The sequence below is a fragment of the Monomorium pharaonis genome, chromosome 3 (genome assembly GCF_013373865.1).
Source record: "Monomorium pharaonis isolate MP-MQ-018 chromosome 3, ASM1337386v2, whole genome shotgun sequence".
NCBI classification, from domain to species: Eukaryota; Metazoa; Arthropoda; class Insecta; order Hymenoptera; family Formicidae; genus Monomorium; species Monomorium pharaonis.
The window spans coordinates 18,844,835-18,859,770 of record NC_050469.1 but is presented as its reverse complement, the minus strand read 5'-3'; the positions used below and the strand labels follow the sequence as shown (position 1 = coordinate 18,859,770).

At 32.4% G+C, this 14,936-nt stretch overlaps 3 protein-coding genes across 3 annotated transcripts in view; 2 read left to right on the top strand and 1 right to left on the bottom strand.

The window, feature by feature from the left end:
- The window catches only part of LOC118644709, a 159,994-nt gene that overhangs the window by 70,212 nt on the left and 74,846 nt on the right, over positions 1 to 14,936 (bottom strand). The window lies entirely within an intron of this gene.
- Positions 9,706 to 12,899, top strand: LOC105832512 (hexamerin). Its single transcript, XM_012673546.3, has 6 exons — positions 9,706 to 9,930; positions 10,298 to 10,634; positions 10,956 to 11,365; positions 11,537 to 11,853; positions 11,943 to 12,295; positions 12,390 to 12,899. The coding sequence occupies exons 1-6, from the start codon at positions 9,706 to 9,708 to the stop codon at positions 12,794 to 12,796; spliced, it is 2,049 nt and encodes a 682-aa protein (XP_012529000.1). The 3' UTR covers positions 12,797 to 12,899.
- The window catches only part of LOC105832513, a 62,709-nt gene continuing 60,867 nt past the window's right edge, over positions 13,095 to 14,936 (top strand). Inside the window, exon 1 of the mRNA XM_036283846.1 lies at positions 13,095 to 13,556. Coding sequence (XP_036139739.1) covers positions 13,536 to 13,556 — 21 coding nt within the window. The 5' untranslated portion in view covers positions 13,095 to 13,535. The remainder of the gene's footprint in view (positions 13,557 to 14,936) is intronic.

Sequence of the window (14,936 nt, the reverse complement as noted above, 5' to 3'; positions counted from 1 at the left end):
TTCTGTAGCGAATCGTTCATCCGATTCAAATGAGTAAATCATAACAGTATTATGTAGCGGTCCTCTTCCACATCGGGCAGGAAACTAATTATTACTTGTCTTAATCGTGCCGCGAGTGGTCTTTATATAGCGCGTCGGGTGCACCTTACTCCCGAGAGAGTTACGCCGCCTGTCGACAGCGCCATGCATGAACCATATATGTAATAAGACTATGGCTACGGTCCACTTAACGCTACAAACGTTTCGAAGCATTCTTTGATTGGTCAATTCGTAAAAATCTTTGTTTCGATTGGTCAATCAAACACTTCGAAGCATTTTTGTAGCGTCAAATGGACCGCAGCTCATATTGCTAACGTCGGACTTATCTCATAGGAGGAGTAGGTGAAATCAAAGAGAGATAGACTTAGTGAAAATTATGTACCTGCGTCATTGTGCGAGCGTGGCACATGACTAGTAGACACGCGTGGAGCGTGCGGTAGCGGGAGCGACTTCGGTGCGTGCGCAAAACTGTCAAGGTACATCAAGCATAGAACTTATACTAATGGAAGGGGAATAGCGTATACCGTCCGTATGCCGAAACTGTGTCCAACATTTGTGCGACAAGGATAGGTAGAACATGACTTGACATGAAATGAGACAGAACTAGTTTTCTGTCTCATTTCATAACTTATTCTCATAATGCGCATGAGCGGCCGAAACGAAAGGCTTGTTCTTGGTAGCTGTACTGCTGTACTGGTGCAATAAGTTAGAATGAGAAAAAATATATTTGTCTCATTTTAATTTATTGCACCAGTGCAGCAGTACAACAACAAAGAACAGGCCTGAGATTGTATTTGTAGGTATAAGACAGAACTAGTTTTCTGTCTCACTTCTTAGACACACTTTTACGGCTTCTTTTCCCCTTCCATTAGTATAAATTCTATGACATCAAGTAGCACCGTAACGTTTTTACCCCTCTTCCGAGCCCAACTAGTCCCAGCAAACACAAAGTTACATGTAACGTGCTTGTTAGTTCCCAGATAGTACACGGATATCCTAACAACATCCATAAAATGTCCTTAACGGAAATTGAGGATATCCACAGGACATCCGTTTTACTTCCTTTGGACATTCTATGGACGTCCATGGGATATTGGTTTATGAAACTGGTGGACATGCTATATCCGTAAAATATGTCCGATGGACGTTCTATGGATGTCCTATGGACGTGATAAAAAGCGGCATTCAAAATTAAATTTTACATTAAATAAAAAAGTAAAAATAGAATAAAATATATAAATATAAACATTTATTTAACAAATTTTATTATTCTTTCGATAGATTATACATTAAACAATTTTACACACACACACACACACACACACACACACACACACACACACACACACACACACACACACACACATATACATAGGCTACAGAGTAGACTGTATAAAATCTTATTGTGTGCTATTGGCTTTGCCTCTACCTGGTTGATCAATTCGCCAATATATTCCATCACAAACTCACTTTTAACGAAAATGATGGTGCTCGGCCGACGCTTACTCGTAGGATCTGATTGTTCCCGTTGCTGCAATCTCTAATCTCGTTGCTGTTCTTTATCGAAACTTTCGTCATAATCCGCGTACACTTCGCCGTCGTCTATTACCATCTGTAATTATACGTCTAGAATTCGTCGCTGCTATCGAGTACACATATTAACCGTTCTGTTCACGTAGGTCAGAGCAAGCGAGCGTCGGCCGATCACCATCATTTTTGATAAGCATCATCATCATTCTCGTTAAAGGAGAATTTGTGGTGGAATATATTAGCAAATTGATCAATCAGACAGAGGCAAAGTTAACGGCACACAATAAGATTCTTTGCTACTCTTCCCACACAGCACACTTTATCCTAGGATATCCGACATCCAGGGATGTCCCTGGGATGTCATTTTGGGATATCGCAATATCGTTGGATATCCGTGGACTGTCTGCGATATCCAAGGGATGCACAAATGTCCACCGATTTGACATCCTGTAGATATCTCAAACGATATCCAGAGGATGTCCAAGAAATTTTCTGAGATATCGTAATATACCCTAGTGAAAAAATTTGTCACAATTTTTAAAATTTTTTTCAGGATTTCTGATAAATATTCCGATTTTTTATAAGAATTGCAACGTTTCTCGGAAAAACTTTAAAAATGAAAAATTTTGATTAATTTAGAAAATTTTTGAATATTTCTAAGTATTTTTGAGAGTTTCTAAGAATTGAAAAAAACTTGAACAAGAAATAAAAAATTCTAATTATTTTTACGGTAATCTTGTAAGAGGAAGAAGACTATAACAACATGTTTCAGCCAAGTCACTGCAGTCGAACCCGTTAAAACATGTTTAATCTCTATATCTGAAAAAACGGTCACCCATCCAAGTGTCAACCATCGCCGACGTTGCTTGACTTCGAAGACCGTACGCATTTCAACGCCACGTGATAATCCATGAACACTTCTTGTCTATGCATACATATTTGTTATAGATCATTACAATAGATGTTATCAGAAGGATGAAATATGTATAGTTAACTTTATATTTCTATGAATAAATATGAAGTTTTAGTTTTTCATTCATTTTTACATATGCGTGCAAAATAGCATGTGGAATAACTTATTAAAAAGTTTATTTTTGTTCTGTTTGTATAAAATTAAAAAAATTTTTTAATGTCATTTTTTATAATTTTTTAGTATTATTAATATATATCACATTGTTTCGATAAGTGTACTTTCTTTATGTTCTGTTTTAATTTCCGTTTCTTAGAGATTTAATTAACGCTTTTGTCACTCTTCTATTACATTATAATTCACTTTTCCTTTACATTTGATTTACGCTCTATTAATTGTAGAGATGAAAGATATGATGGGATATTATCTGGATGTAATAGGATATCGTAAGATATTATAGAATATCTTACAATATCTTATAATATTTTAAGATATTTTTGGGGGATATCGAAATTATTAATGGGATATCATATGATATCTTAAGATATTTTACGATATTTTAAGATATTTTTGTAGGATATCCCGGGAGCTACTCATTGAGATATCCGTGGGATCGCCTTCGTCTGTCTGGGATAATTTGGGATATCCTCAGGATAAAGTGTGCTGTGTGGGTATATTGTGTGGATACATCTTCACCCTTCAAAATACGTTTCGCTTCGTAAAATGAACAGTTATTATAGGCCATTATTACTTTATATTCGCGATTTATCCGATAAATAGGACAGATTTTAGAATTTGACTTATGATTCCCACCACAATTACAACAAAAAATTAACTTTGAACAAAGACCATGGGCCAATTCACCGCAATTAACGCATTTAATGTCCTTTTTATATTGAAATTTTTTATGTCCATATCCAAAACATTGAAAACATTGTGTAACGGATTCTACGTAGGGCCTAATTCTTAAATTATAAGTAATATCCTTATATACTTTAATATTATCTTTAATTTTATTTCCTTTCATAGTTATTATTATATTGTTTATAGGTTTCACGATAAATTTATTAGCTTTCTGGTCCTAAATTCGTTTGGACATTTGTTCCATTTTTGTGATGTCCTCCTTTTTAATTAAATTGTCCCATAAATCCCGAATACTAAATGGCCAATCCGTAATTACTCCCCTGCATGTTGTAGATTTTTTTTTAATAAAAGAAATGAAAAATTTTTCAGAATTATTTTTAGACATATCCAAAAATTTATTTGCTTCTTTAATATTTTTAAAATCTATAATAGCTAAATTGGCTTTGTACATCTCTATTTTTAGCGGTATAATTTTATTCTTTTTACACCATGTAATAATTCTTACACAGTTTCTATCTTTGTTTTTATCTATTATGCTATTACTAATTTTACATGATACTTTGATTGAACCTACAAACAAACCATTAAATCTTTTATTTCCTGATTTTAATTTAATTATTTCATGCTCCTCCATATCTTTCATATGTTTTAACATATATACCATTAACATTAATATAGATTTCTCGATCTATTTGAGCATTCTTTACTTGTTGGCTAACATCAATATTTATTTTAACAGTTTCTACTTCGTTACTTCCCAGGTAGCAAGCCCACGTCATTTTGACGTCCCAAAATGGTCATATCTGGTCATATGTCGTCAAAATGACCATTTTTTTACATGGCCTAAAATTGACGTCATGATGTGACGTCATTTTGAAATCATATTTCAGTCATGATCTGACGATTATTTCCCCAGACAGCACGCATCCAAGATCGGGACATAAAGACGTCATTAAGACGTATTTTAGACACGGTCTAAAGTGGTGTCTACAATGAGATTTAAGGCGTAAGGCATAAGTATATTATATCAGCATATTAGATTCAACTTTAAGGCTAGTATTCATAGTCGAATCTTATTTCAAGATCGTCTCAAGTAATATCTTAAGATGCTAATACAGCTCTGTGATTGGCTGATGGCATCTTAAGACAGTACTTAAGATGATCTTAAATTTAAGATCCGACTTTGAATACTGGCCTAAGAGAACTTTTTTAAGAAAACATTTAGATATCTTGGAAATGATGTCAAAATAATAACATTTATCAAAGACGTCTACTAAGAGCGGTCTTTGAGATATCTCATTGAAAATGTTATTCTTATGATATCAGCTAAACGATATCAGCTTATTGTCTCATAAAAGATATCACAATGCTGTTCGATTTTTGAGTCGTCCATGCGCGTCGTAGTTGACTCAGAAATCAGATAACACTATGGCTGCGTTCCGATATTCACTGCTAGTACTGAAAATCTATAGTTTACGTCACATATACTGTAGATTTTCAGTACTAACAGTAAATATCGGAACGCAGCCTATTACCTAGTTTACACCAAGCACTTGGTACGCGTATCAAATAGTAAATAACTAGAGAATGTGTTTAATCATTAGCTGATCAGCTTAAATTCACTACTTGATACGCGTACCAAGTGCTCGGTGTAAACTAGAGCTATAACATCCTGAAAGAGAGATATTAAAAAAAATTATCATAAAGATAATGTTTTTAAAAATAACGGTTTGTCTACAATTACTGCGCACAAAAAATCCACAAAATCTAAATTCATCATGTACTGTACAAAAACAGGATAATAAATGTACTATAATTTTTCTTAGAATGTATGATCTATATAGTTAACTATCTAATTAACCATTTGGACGCTTCGAAGTATTAGTGCTAAATAGATCGCAATTTCCATCAAATTATTAAAGTTATGGAAAAAGATAAATTTAACAATGAAATTAATAAGTAAATAAATTAATGCTATTTATTTTTAATGTTTTGCAAAATTTAATTGCTTTTATAAAAAATAATATAATTCCGTCAGTTTATAGCATATAGGTATATGTAGACAATAACGGGAGCGTCCCAGATGCGCACAGTAATAAACGGACACAGCAGGCTGAGTGAAACGGACACATTAACAAACGGACACAGATCAAACGGACACAGTAATAAACAAACACAGTAACAAACGGACACAGTAACAAACGGACACAGACCAAATGCGCACAGAGCGAAACGGACACAGTGCGAAACGGACACAAACCAAATGCACACGGACCAAATGCGCACACTGCACATGCGCACACTGCACGTGCGCACGGACCAAATGCAATCCATGTACATTGCAAGCAGAGTAAAGTCCTCCATTGCTGTAATTTCATGCACTTTTATGTCCTTGCGCATAGTCAGATGCGTCTACATCATGTCGATATGACAGAAATCCTAACCACGCAACTGTCAACTTTAGTACTTAATAACTTTTTTCCTAGTTGCGACCGACAATTTTACCTTGCAGATTCGTGTTCTACGCACCGAAATACACAAATTTACCAAGTTTTATGGAAATCGGAGGTAGGGGCGTTATGCGACATATTTACCGTTAAAAGATTCAAGTTTATTCGTTAGGATTAAATCTAAATGGATATTGTATAAAAACCGGACAAATAACAATTATAATTATGTTTAAAATACGTAACCATATACCCGACATAGTTTGAATCTATAACCTATTCAGTTTGTGGATTAATTTATATATATATATATGTTTAGTATCATCAAAGAAAGACAAATAATTATTAACTCTTATGCTAGCCTCGTCATAAGAACAAAACACCGCACAACTCGGGCTTATCATGGGTCATAAAACGAGGACCTCTGAAGATTATTAAATATTCTACGAATGCATTCAGATATGATGCTTTCAGACGGCAAACTTAATTAATCACCTTTTTTATTCTTTGTTTATCATTTAGACACAACTGTTAGGTTATAATATAAAATTTTTACCGTCGACAAATGGAACGCACTAATCGTGCTGCACACATGAATATGTATGTACATACACCATCATCAAAATTTCTAAGTATGCAATTGGCACATTTACTAACAAAAATTAAAGCATAAAACAATTATTCGCAATTATTCGTTTGTTTTAATTTATTTATCCTTATGTGCGATATATATAGTTGTGTGTGTGTGTGTGTGTGTGTGTGTGTGTGTGTGTGTGTGTGTGTGTGTGTGTGTGTGTGTGTGTGTGTGTGTGTGTGATGGGGAAAGAAGAGCGTTTACAAGCAGGTAGAGCGCATTAAACTGAACAGAAAAATCCTTTACCGTTTTGCAATTTTCGCAATAGTTAATAAGTTGTTGATTACACAGCACACAAAAAAATGGTTGGTCTGGCGGACCAGACTAGTCAATTCTTATGTATTTTGATTCGCTGAATTCAAATCTAAGGTCAGAATTGCCGAATTGGCTCATTTTTTCCTAATTTCAAAAAGAAACATCACTTTTTTTGTGTACCTGTGTAATCAATAACTCATCAACTATTGCGAAAATTGCAAAAAGGTAAAAGATTTTTCTGTTCAGTTTAATGCGCTCTACCTCCCAAGTAGCAAGCTCACGTCATTTTGACGTCTCAAAATGGTCATTTACTGACTATTCTTGACGTCATGAAATGACGCCTTTATGACGTTAAAATGACGGTCGAATGTCACAAATTCCTGACGTCATGAAATGTACCGTATTTTGACGTCATGGAATGACGTGAACAATATGTTGTCAAAAAGATCTCTAAGAGATATCCTGTTTCTGAAAATAATAACATAAAGAGACTTTTAAAAGATAACATATAATGTCAGAATGTTAACCAATGCGTCGTTTTTTGAGAACAGAAAGATATCATGAAACTGATATCTAAAAGATTTCTTAAATCGGATATCTTTAAACTGCAACTAAAGAAAAATAAACTAAAATAAAAATTACATTTTTTTAAAATTATTTTTATCAATAGCACATACTAAATTTAGGACAAATTTTTATTAATTAGTTAAATTTAAATTATATTATTTTATTTTATTCTTACTTGCCGCTAGTAGGTTTGAACCCGGGACCTTATTAGGATTACGAACCTTGTCCTCTAGCTGCTACGCCAATTTGACTCATCGATATGGGTACTTGTTATTGTCTACATATACCTATATGTTATAAACTGACGCAATTATATTATTTTTTATAAAAGCAATTAAATTTTGCAAAACATATTAAAAATAAATAGCATTAATTTATTTACTTATTAATTTCATTGTTAAATTTATCTTTTTCCATAACCTTAATAATAAAGGATAACATTTTCAAGAAACTTAAATGAAATTCTTCAATGAGATATCTCAAAGACCGCTCTTAGTAGACGTCTCTGATAAATGTTACCATTTTGACATCATTTCCAAGATATCTAAATGTTTTCTTAAAAAAGTTTTCTTAAAGTTAAATATAATATGCTTATGCCTTACGCCTTAAATCTCATTGTAGACACTGCTTTAGACCGTGTCTAAAATACGTCTTAATGACGTCTTTATGTCCCAATTTTGGATGCGTGCTGTCTGGGAAAATAATCGTCAGATCATGACTGAAATATGACTACGAAATGACGTCACATCATGACGTCCATTTTAGGTCATGTAAAAAAATGGTCATTTTGACGACATATGACCAAATATGACCATTTTGGGACGTCAAAATGACGTAGGCTTGCTACCTGGGCTGCTTGTAAACGTTGATAAAAAGTTATCGATACCCTATATATCAAGTAAAAGAAATTTCTTAATAATCTTGTAAAGAAAGTTTTTGCAACTTATATATAGATTATTATATTTATATGAATAGGTAAATAAAATATATTTAACATATTTTATTACATAACTTTTTAACTTTTATTAATGTATTAGCCAACGTCATGACATGAAGATACCAACCGAACGACAGAAATATTTTACTTACTTATATATTTATTACGCAAAAAAAAAATATATATTTATAAATAAATTTAATTTTTTTAATGTTAAATTATTTATAAATGTAAGTTACTAAGCAATTACTTATTAGTAAAATATATCGCGTCTCATGTAAAGTTTAAAAAGATAAATTTCAGAAGAAATAATTTTAAAAAAGAATTCCATTAAATCTATCAAATTACACTGAAAAAAAATTCTTCATAGCATCAATGTATGATGTTTATTTACTAAAATTCATCGATACAACTTTTTGTTAATAGTATAAATATTACATTAAACCTTTTTATTAGTCATAAATAAATTTATTAATATAACGAATTATTCTTTGTTACAATAAATAAATCATTATGATAATAAAATAATTTATTGGACCAATTTTAATAAATTTTTCATTAGTAGAATGAATATTTTATTGGAATTTATGTATAGTTTTGGTTCAGTGTATATTGCGCAAGATGTAAACATTAAAATTTAATTAAATTACTTGATATATAGAAGATTTTAATTTGGATTCGAATCAAAAGTTGTGCATGATAAAAATATTTATATTTTTACAATTATAATTAATCCCATGTTATTTTAAAAAAAAAGCAATTTAAACATTTTGACTCGCTTTAATGACGAGTCGTTGGATAATATTTGCGCAAAAGAATTTTGCTGTTAGGTTCGATCTGTTAGGTTCGATTGTGTTTGAAGATATTCCGTGTAATGACTTCTACAACGAGAACAAATCTTTCAGTCTGATATATTTCATTTTAACAACCAACGTTTATTTGTCGATGCGACACAAAGCATAATTATAGAGAAATTATAATAACACACACACACACACACACACACACACACACACGTGATAAATTGCTCAATATTGCTACTTCGAATAATTTTCTTCATTTCCGTGTGTGTCAAAAAATAAAAAAAGACGTTTATATGTTACATCGAGTATCATTATTATCAGATACAGTACCTAAGTTATCTTGTCGGAACACACAACAAGAAATAATTACAAGTTAGCAACTTGTATACTTGTATAATCAAAAATGCATAAATTAAACTAAAGTATTAAAGCAATTAAAGATTAATTGATGAATAACAACGACTATAATTTTATATTCGCGATTAATCTATTTGATAAAAAATTATAAAATTGATAAAAATAATGCTTAGCATTCGCTGTCAACGAGCGAAATGAGTGAGAGCAAAAAACTCATCAATCCGATATCAAATACGATTCGTCCAATGCCCTTATGACCCATGATTTGATTGCGCGCTCGAAGTGTATAAAAGTACGATCGCGGCGTCGAGCGCTGTCCAGAATTGGTCTCGCCTGCGGTAGGTGTAGGAAAAGTTTGGAAAATGAAGTTCCTGGCGGTATTAGCCGTTGTCGCGGCCGTCAACTTTAGTCTAGTGGTAGCTGACTACATTACTATCAAGGTCGCTGACAAGGAGTTCCTTCTTAAGCAGAAGAAAATCTACAATCTTCTCTATTATATTTCGCAACCCTCTCTTGTGAATCCTTTATTGTACGAGGAAGGTCGTTCATACAACATCGAAGCTAACATAGACTCGTATACTAATACGGTAAATACGGAATCATTGTTTTTCACTATTACATTAATGATTATCCTATATCTATAATTAGATCGCTGTAAAGTCCGTCTGTAAAATCCTCATCCTTATATCAAATTATGAAAAACATGAAAACACATATTCGAGTATTTTGAGAAGCTATTCAACTCTTTTAAAAGAGTAGCCCCTCAAAATGATTAAATACATATTTTATGGTTTTTTAAAAATTATTTTGTGAATTTTCGGAGTATATAGAGGATGGAATATATATACAATATATATTGTAAATATATTCCATATTGTATGATATATATATACAATATATGCTTTAGCGTCTCTTACAAAATATCTATCTGAATTTGTTTGAATTGTTTTACAGTCTGCAGTAAAGAATTTTCTCTATCTGTACAAAAATGACATGCTTCCTCGTGGCGAGCTCAACTCCTTGTATTATCCAAAACTTCAAAAGGAAACAGAGGCGCTATTTTACCTATTCTATTATGCTAAAGACTTTGACATTTTTTATAAAACGGCGCTATGGGCACGTATTTACATAAACGAAATGCAGTTTGGCGAAGCCTTATATACCGCAATTATATTCCGTGATGATACTAAATTCATTCAGCTACCGCCTCCTTATGAAATGTATCCGTATGGATTTTTCAATTCTGAAGTACTCGAAAAAGCGCATCATGCAAAGCTCTTTGGTAAACTTGGTAAGTTTGAATTTAATTTGTTTACTTTTATTAATTTTCTTGCACTAGAAACTGGAATCTTTGGTCACAAACTGAAAGAAATGCAAGCAATTTCCAGAAAATAATGATTTTTTTCTTTTTAATTATATATATTATTTTCAAAAACTTTTGGTATAGGACAAAGTTTTTATATGTTATGATTCAACTGTTTTCAATTTTCTTTGTTCATTAATACACATACAATGATTAGAAATTTTATTCTAACGAATTAATTTAATAGATTTTTAGTAATTTGATCTATATATCGTATATAAATAATTTGGACATATACGTTTAATGTAGATTCAAAGAAGTTTGGTGGCTACGACACCTACATCATTCCGGCAAATTATTCCGGATGGTACATGTCGCGCGAATATGATCTAGAACACAAGATAAATTATTTCACCGAGGATATTGGCCTGAACGCTTACTACTTCTATTTGCGGTTAAACTATCCGTTTTGGCTAAATGGCGAAAAATTTGGCATACAGAAGGATCGCGGCATGATTTATCTTTACAATCACAAACAGTTGCTATCCCGTTATTATTTGGAACGGTTGTCTAATGACATTGGTAAAATTGAAGATTTCGATTGGCACAATGAGTTCTATGTTGGATACTATCCAACAATGACCTATCATAATGGATTACCGATGCCACAGAGACCATACTGGAGCAAATTTCCCTACTATAAATACAAATACATAAAGGTGCGGTTTAATTTTAGTCTCTTACTACTAATATACTAAAAATACAAGTTTGATCGCGCACATATTTATATCTTAGACTAAAAAAATGCTTGCTAATATAAGATCGGTCATTTTATTACAACTGCAAAGAACAGTCAGCAAGCTAAACATTAATTAATTTATCACTTTCAGAATATAGAAGATATGGAATCTCGAGTATCGGCAGCAATTGACTCCGGATTTGTCTTAGACGCAACTGGCAAAATGATCAATATCTACACACCCGAGGGTCTCGACATCCTTGGTAATATTATCGAAGGCAACATGGATTCTTGCAATCCCGAATTTTATGGCAGTATTGATTACTTTGCGAGAAAGATCTTTGGATACAATTTGGAGCCGTCAACACCGTATCAGATTATACCTAGTGCTCTCGAGTTTTACAGCACGTCTCTAAGGGATCCTGCATTTTATCGTTTCTACAAAAGAATATTATTCTATTATTATAGGTATTAAGGAGTCTCAAGTTTTTTCAAATATTTTGTGATGAAACTTAAGTAACAATCTCTGTTCAATAATATGAATATACGATTTTCAGATACAAAATGCATCAAAAACCATACAACAAGAACGAAATCATTTATCCCGAATTGAAGATCGAGTCCTTCGTTGTGGATAAACTAATTACCTATTTTGATCAATTCGACACCTCAATTAACAACGGTTTGATAATCGATGACGCAAAGGAGGCTGAGAACACATTGATCAAAGTTCGTCAATATCGTCTCAATCATAAACCGTTCAGTTTCCATTTTGCCATCAATGCTGAGAAACCTATGAAAGCCGTGATACGCATTTTCCTCGGACCAAAATATGACATTCATCGCAAACCACTGGATTTTTCTGAATACGCAAAATACTTTTATGAAATGGACAACTGGATAGTCGATCGTTAGTATTTCAATTTAATTACTTCCTATACAATCAAATATGAGAAGATACCTGTAGACATGATTTTAATTTGATTTCCTACTTTGCGTTACAGTGAACGCTGGAGTAAATAAGATTGTTCGAAATAGTCAAGATTGCTTCTTCGCCATACCTGATCCAGAATCGAGCGAGATATTATACAAAAAGATACTCAAGGCCTTGGATGGTTCCGATTCTTTCTCATACGCGGAAAGACTCTATGGATTCCCTGAGCGTCTGCTATTACCCAAGGGCAAGAAAGAGGGAATGCCCTTCCAAATTTTTGCATACATTAACCCGGTCGAAGGAGAACTAATCCCTTACATATCCCGCGTCTTTGGTAACTACAAATATGATAACAAGCCGTACGGATTTCCCTTGGATAAGCCTGTTTACAATTTCCGCTATGATGGATCAAACATGATGTTGAAAGACATTTTTATCTATCATAAGGATGAAACAGAATTGAATGTGACTTATTGATCGTGATTATTTACGTTAAATCTATTCTCTATCATTTGACTCAATATAATCATTCACAAATCTAAATGTGTAAATCTAAATAAAGTATACATATTTTATATAATTTACACTGAAAAATTTCATGAATCACACAAAACAACAATTGTCCATACAATCATAAACGTAACAAGTTTATTAATTTGTAATTAATTTAACGACGGCTCCTTTCATTGACGTCTTATGCTTTAACAAAAGTTGATTATTTTATTTGATCAAATTGTAAATAGAGAATAAAAAATTACATACTTTTTAACTAAAAATTCCTTTGTATAAAATGCAAATGTTTTAAAATCAGTTTCTTTCCGAACAAAGCGATACATATATACCTTCGTCTTATCTTTTTGCAGCAAATTATTTCTGTATTTTAGTTATACCATAATATCGATCGTATTCAATGTATTGTAATTCATTCGTGGTCTTTAACGGACCGAATACCAAATACCGAAATCCAATACCTCCATCCGTTCTTCTACCGCACGACGGTCAAGTACATGCATGACACATACAAGGTGAAGGTATGGGGCCTCTTGAGCGGTGCAATGCGGGTGACGAGAAATTCAGTTTTGCTATGACCGTTGGCTGGTAGACAGGCCTGACTGGCTCGCGAGATAGTCTTGATAAAACTCTTGATAGTCGCGTATTGCGTATCGTGAAACAGAAATTTCTTTTCTTTTTTCTTTGATCTTTATAGTGGAATAACATGGAATTTCGCACGTTTGTCGTAAGTTTTTAACATTTTTATCACTCACTCTTTAAAAATACAGATTAATTAAATTAAACAAATTGTGTAGATCGCCCCAACTTTTCGCATTTTTCTTCATCTCTAAATGCTTTAAAACTATTTTCTTAATTCTTAAAAATTCTATATACGTATGCGTCATTTTATTTTTTATTAGGCACAGAGTGGTTTACTTTTTATAATAAAAAAAAAAAAACCAAAAATTACTCTAGATATCCTAATAAAGATATGTATTTTACAAATTAATTGAATGAAGAAGAGAGATTTTAATGTATTTTCAGAATAAAAATTTATTGCATATAAACTCGTAGATTCTCAAACATTCTCTAAGTTTAACATTTAAATTAAAAATCCGCGATTAAAAGTAAGAAAAATATATAAAAAACCATTGTATAAATTACATTAATTTATAATAAATTGCAAGAAATCAGATTTAAAATGATTTTAAATCCTTGATGGTTATTTGGAAACTTAAAGGCACAATCAACGTATTTTGTGTGATCACTATCGTGTATATTTTTTATAAAAGTAATTCGAGTGAGAGAGAGTTTTTTGAAAAAACTAACAGATACAAAATTACCACAGAGTGCCAATACAGTAATGTCATTATAAAAATTATAATTTTCAAGTCGCGTTCTTGAAGCAAATTCGCAATGGATCGCGCACTCGTCAGCAATCTACAGTCGTGCTTCGCTAAATAAATCGAGTCTACCGTTTCTGTCGATACCGGTTCGGAGACGTCATTGTCCTCGTAACTGTATCGGCACTTCCTAACGCTTGGATCTACTACAAGAAAGTAGAACGGACATCCACCTTTTGCTTCGGGAAGAATTCTTATTTTAAAAATTGTAAAATTCTATTAATCTGTAATCTAATAAGAAACCCGTATTATACAAATGCCACATTTATATATATCTTTAAAAAATTTACAATTACATCTTTCTTTACGTATTGAATATATTTGAAGTGAAATAGATTCGAGCTATCGCGCAATTAGGATTCGTTCAGAATAAAGTTGCGCAAAATATGAATAATTCTACGAATAGATACCAATAATACAATTTAATCGATAGACAACAACAGATTTAAAAAGAGACAACAGGTTTTTCGAGATTTGTTACTGTTATATACGTTTCATCTCGATTAGTTTATCATTTTATCGGTTTGCTATATTTGAATTGATGTTTTCTGCCTTTCGGAAAGAATAAGATATACAATTAGTAAATTGTATTTGGTATGCAAAATTTTTCCTTATAGGCCGAGAAAGAATTTCATAATTTACACACACACACACACACACACACACACACACACACACACACACACACACACACACACACACACACACACACACACACACAC

What these genes read in the sequence shown, in the direction of transcription:
- LOC105832512 (XM_012673546.3), top strand. Translation starts at nt 9,706, where the DNA reads ATGAAGTTCCTGGCGGTATTAGCCGTTGTCGCGGCCGTCAACTTTAGT. An exon ending in AAAGCTCTTTGGTAAACTTG is followed by an intron (nt 10,635 to 10,955) that starts GTAAGTTTGAAT and finishes CGTTTAATGTAG; the next exon opens with ATTCAAAGAAGTTTGGTGGC. An exon ending in ATAAATACAAATACATAAAG is followed by an intron (nt 11,366 to 11,536) that starts GTGCGGTTTAAT and finishes TATCACTTTCAG; the next exon opens with AATATAGAAGATATGGAATC.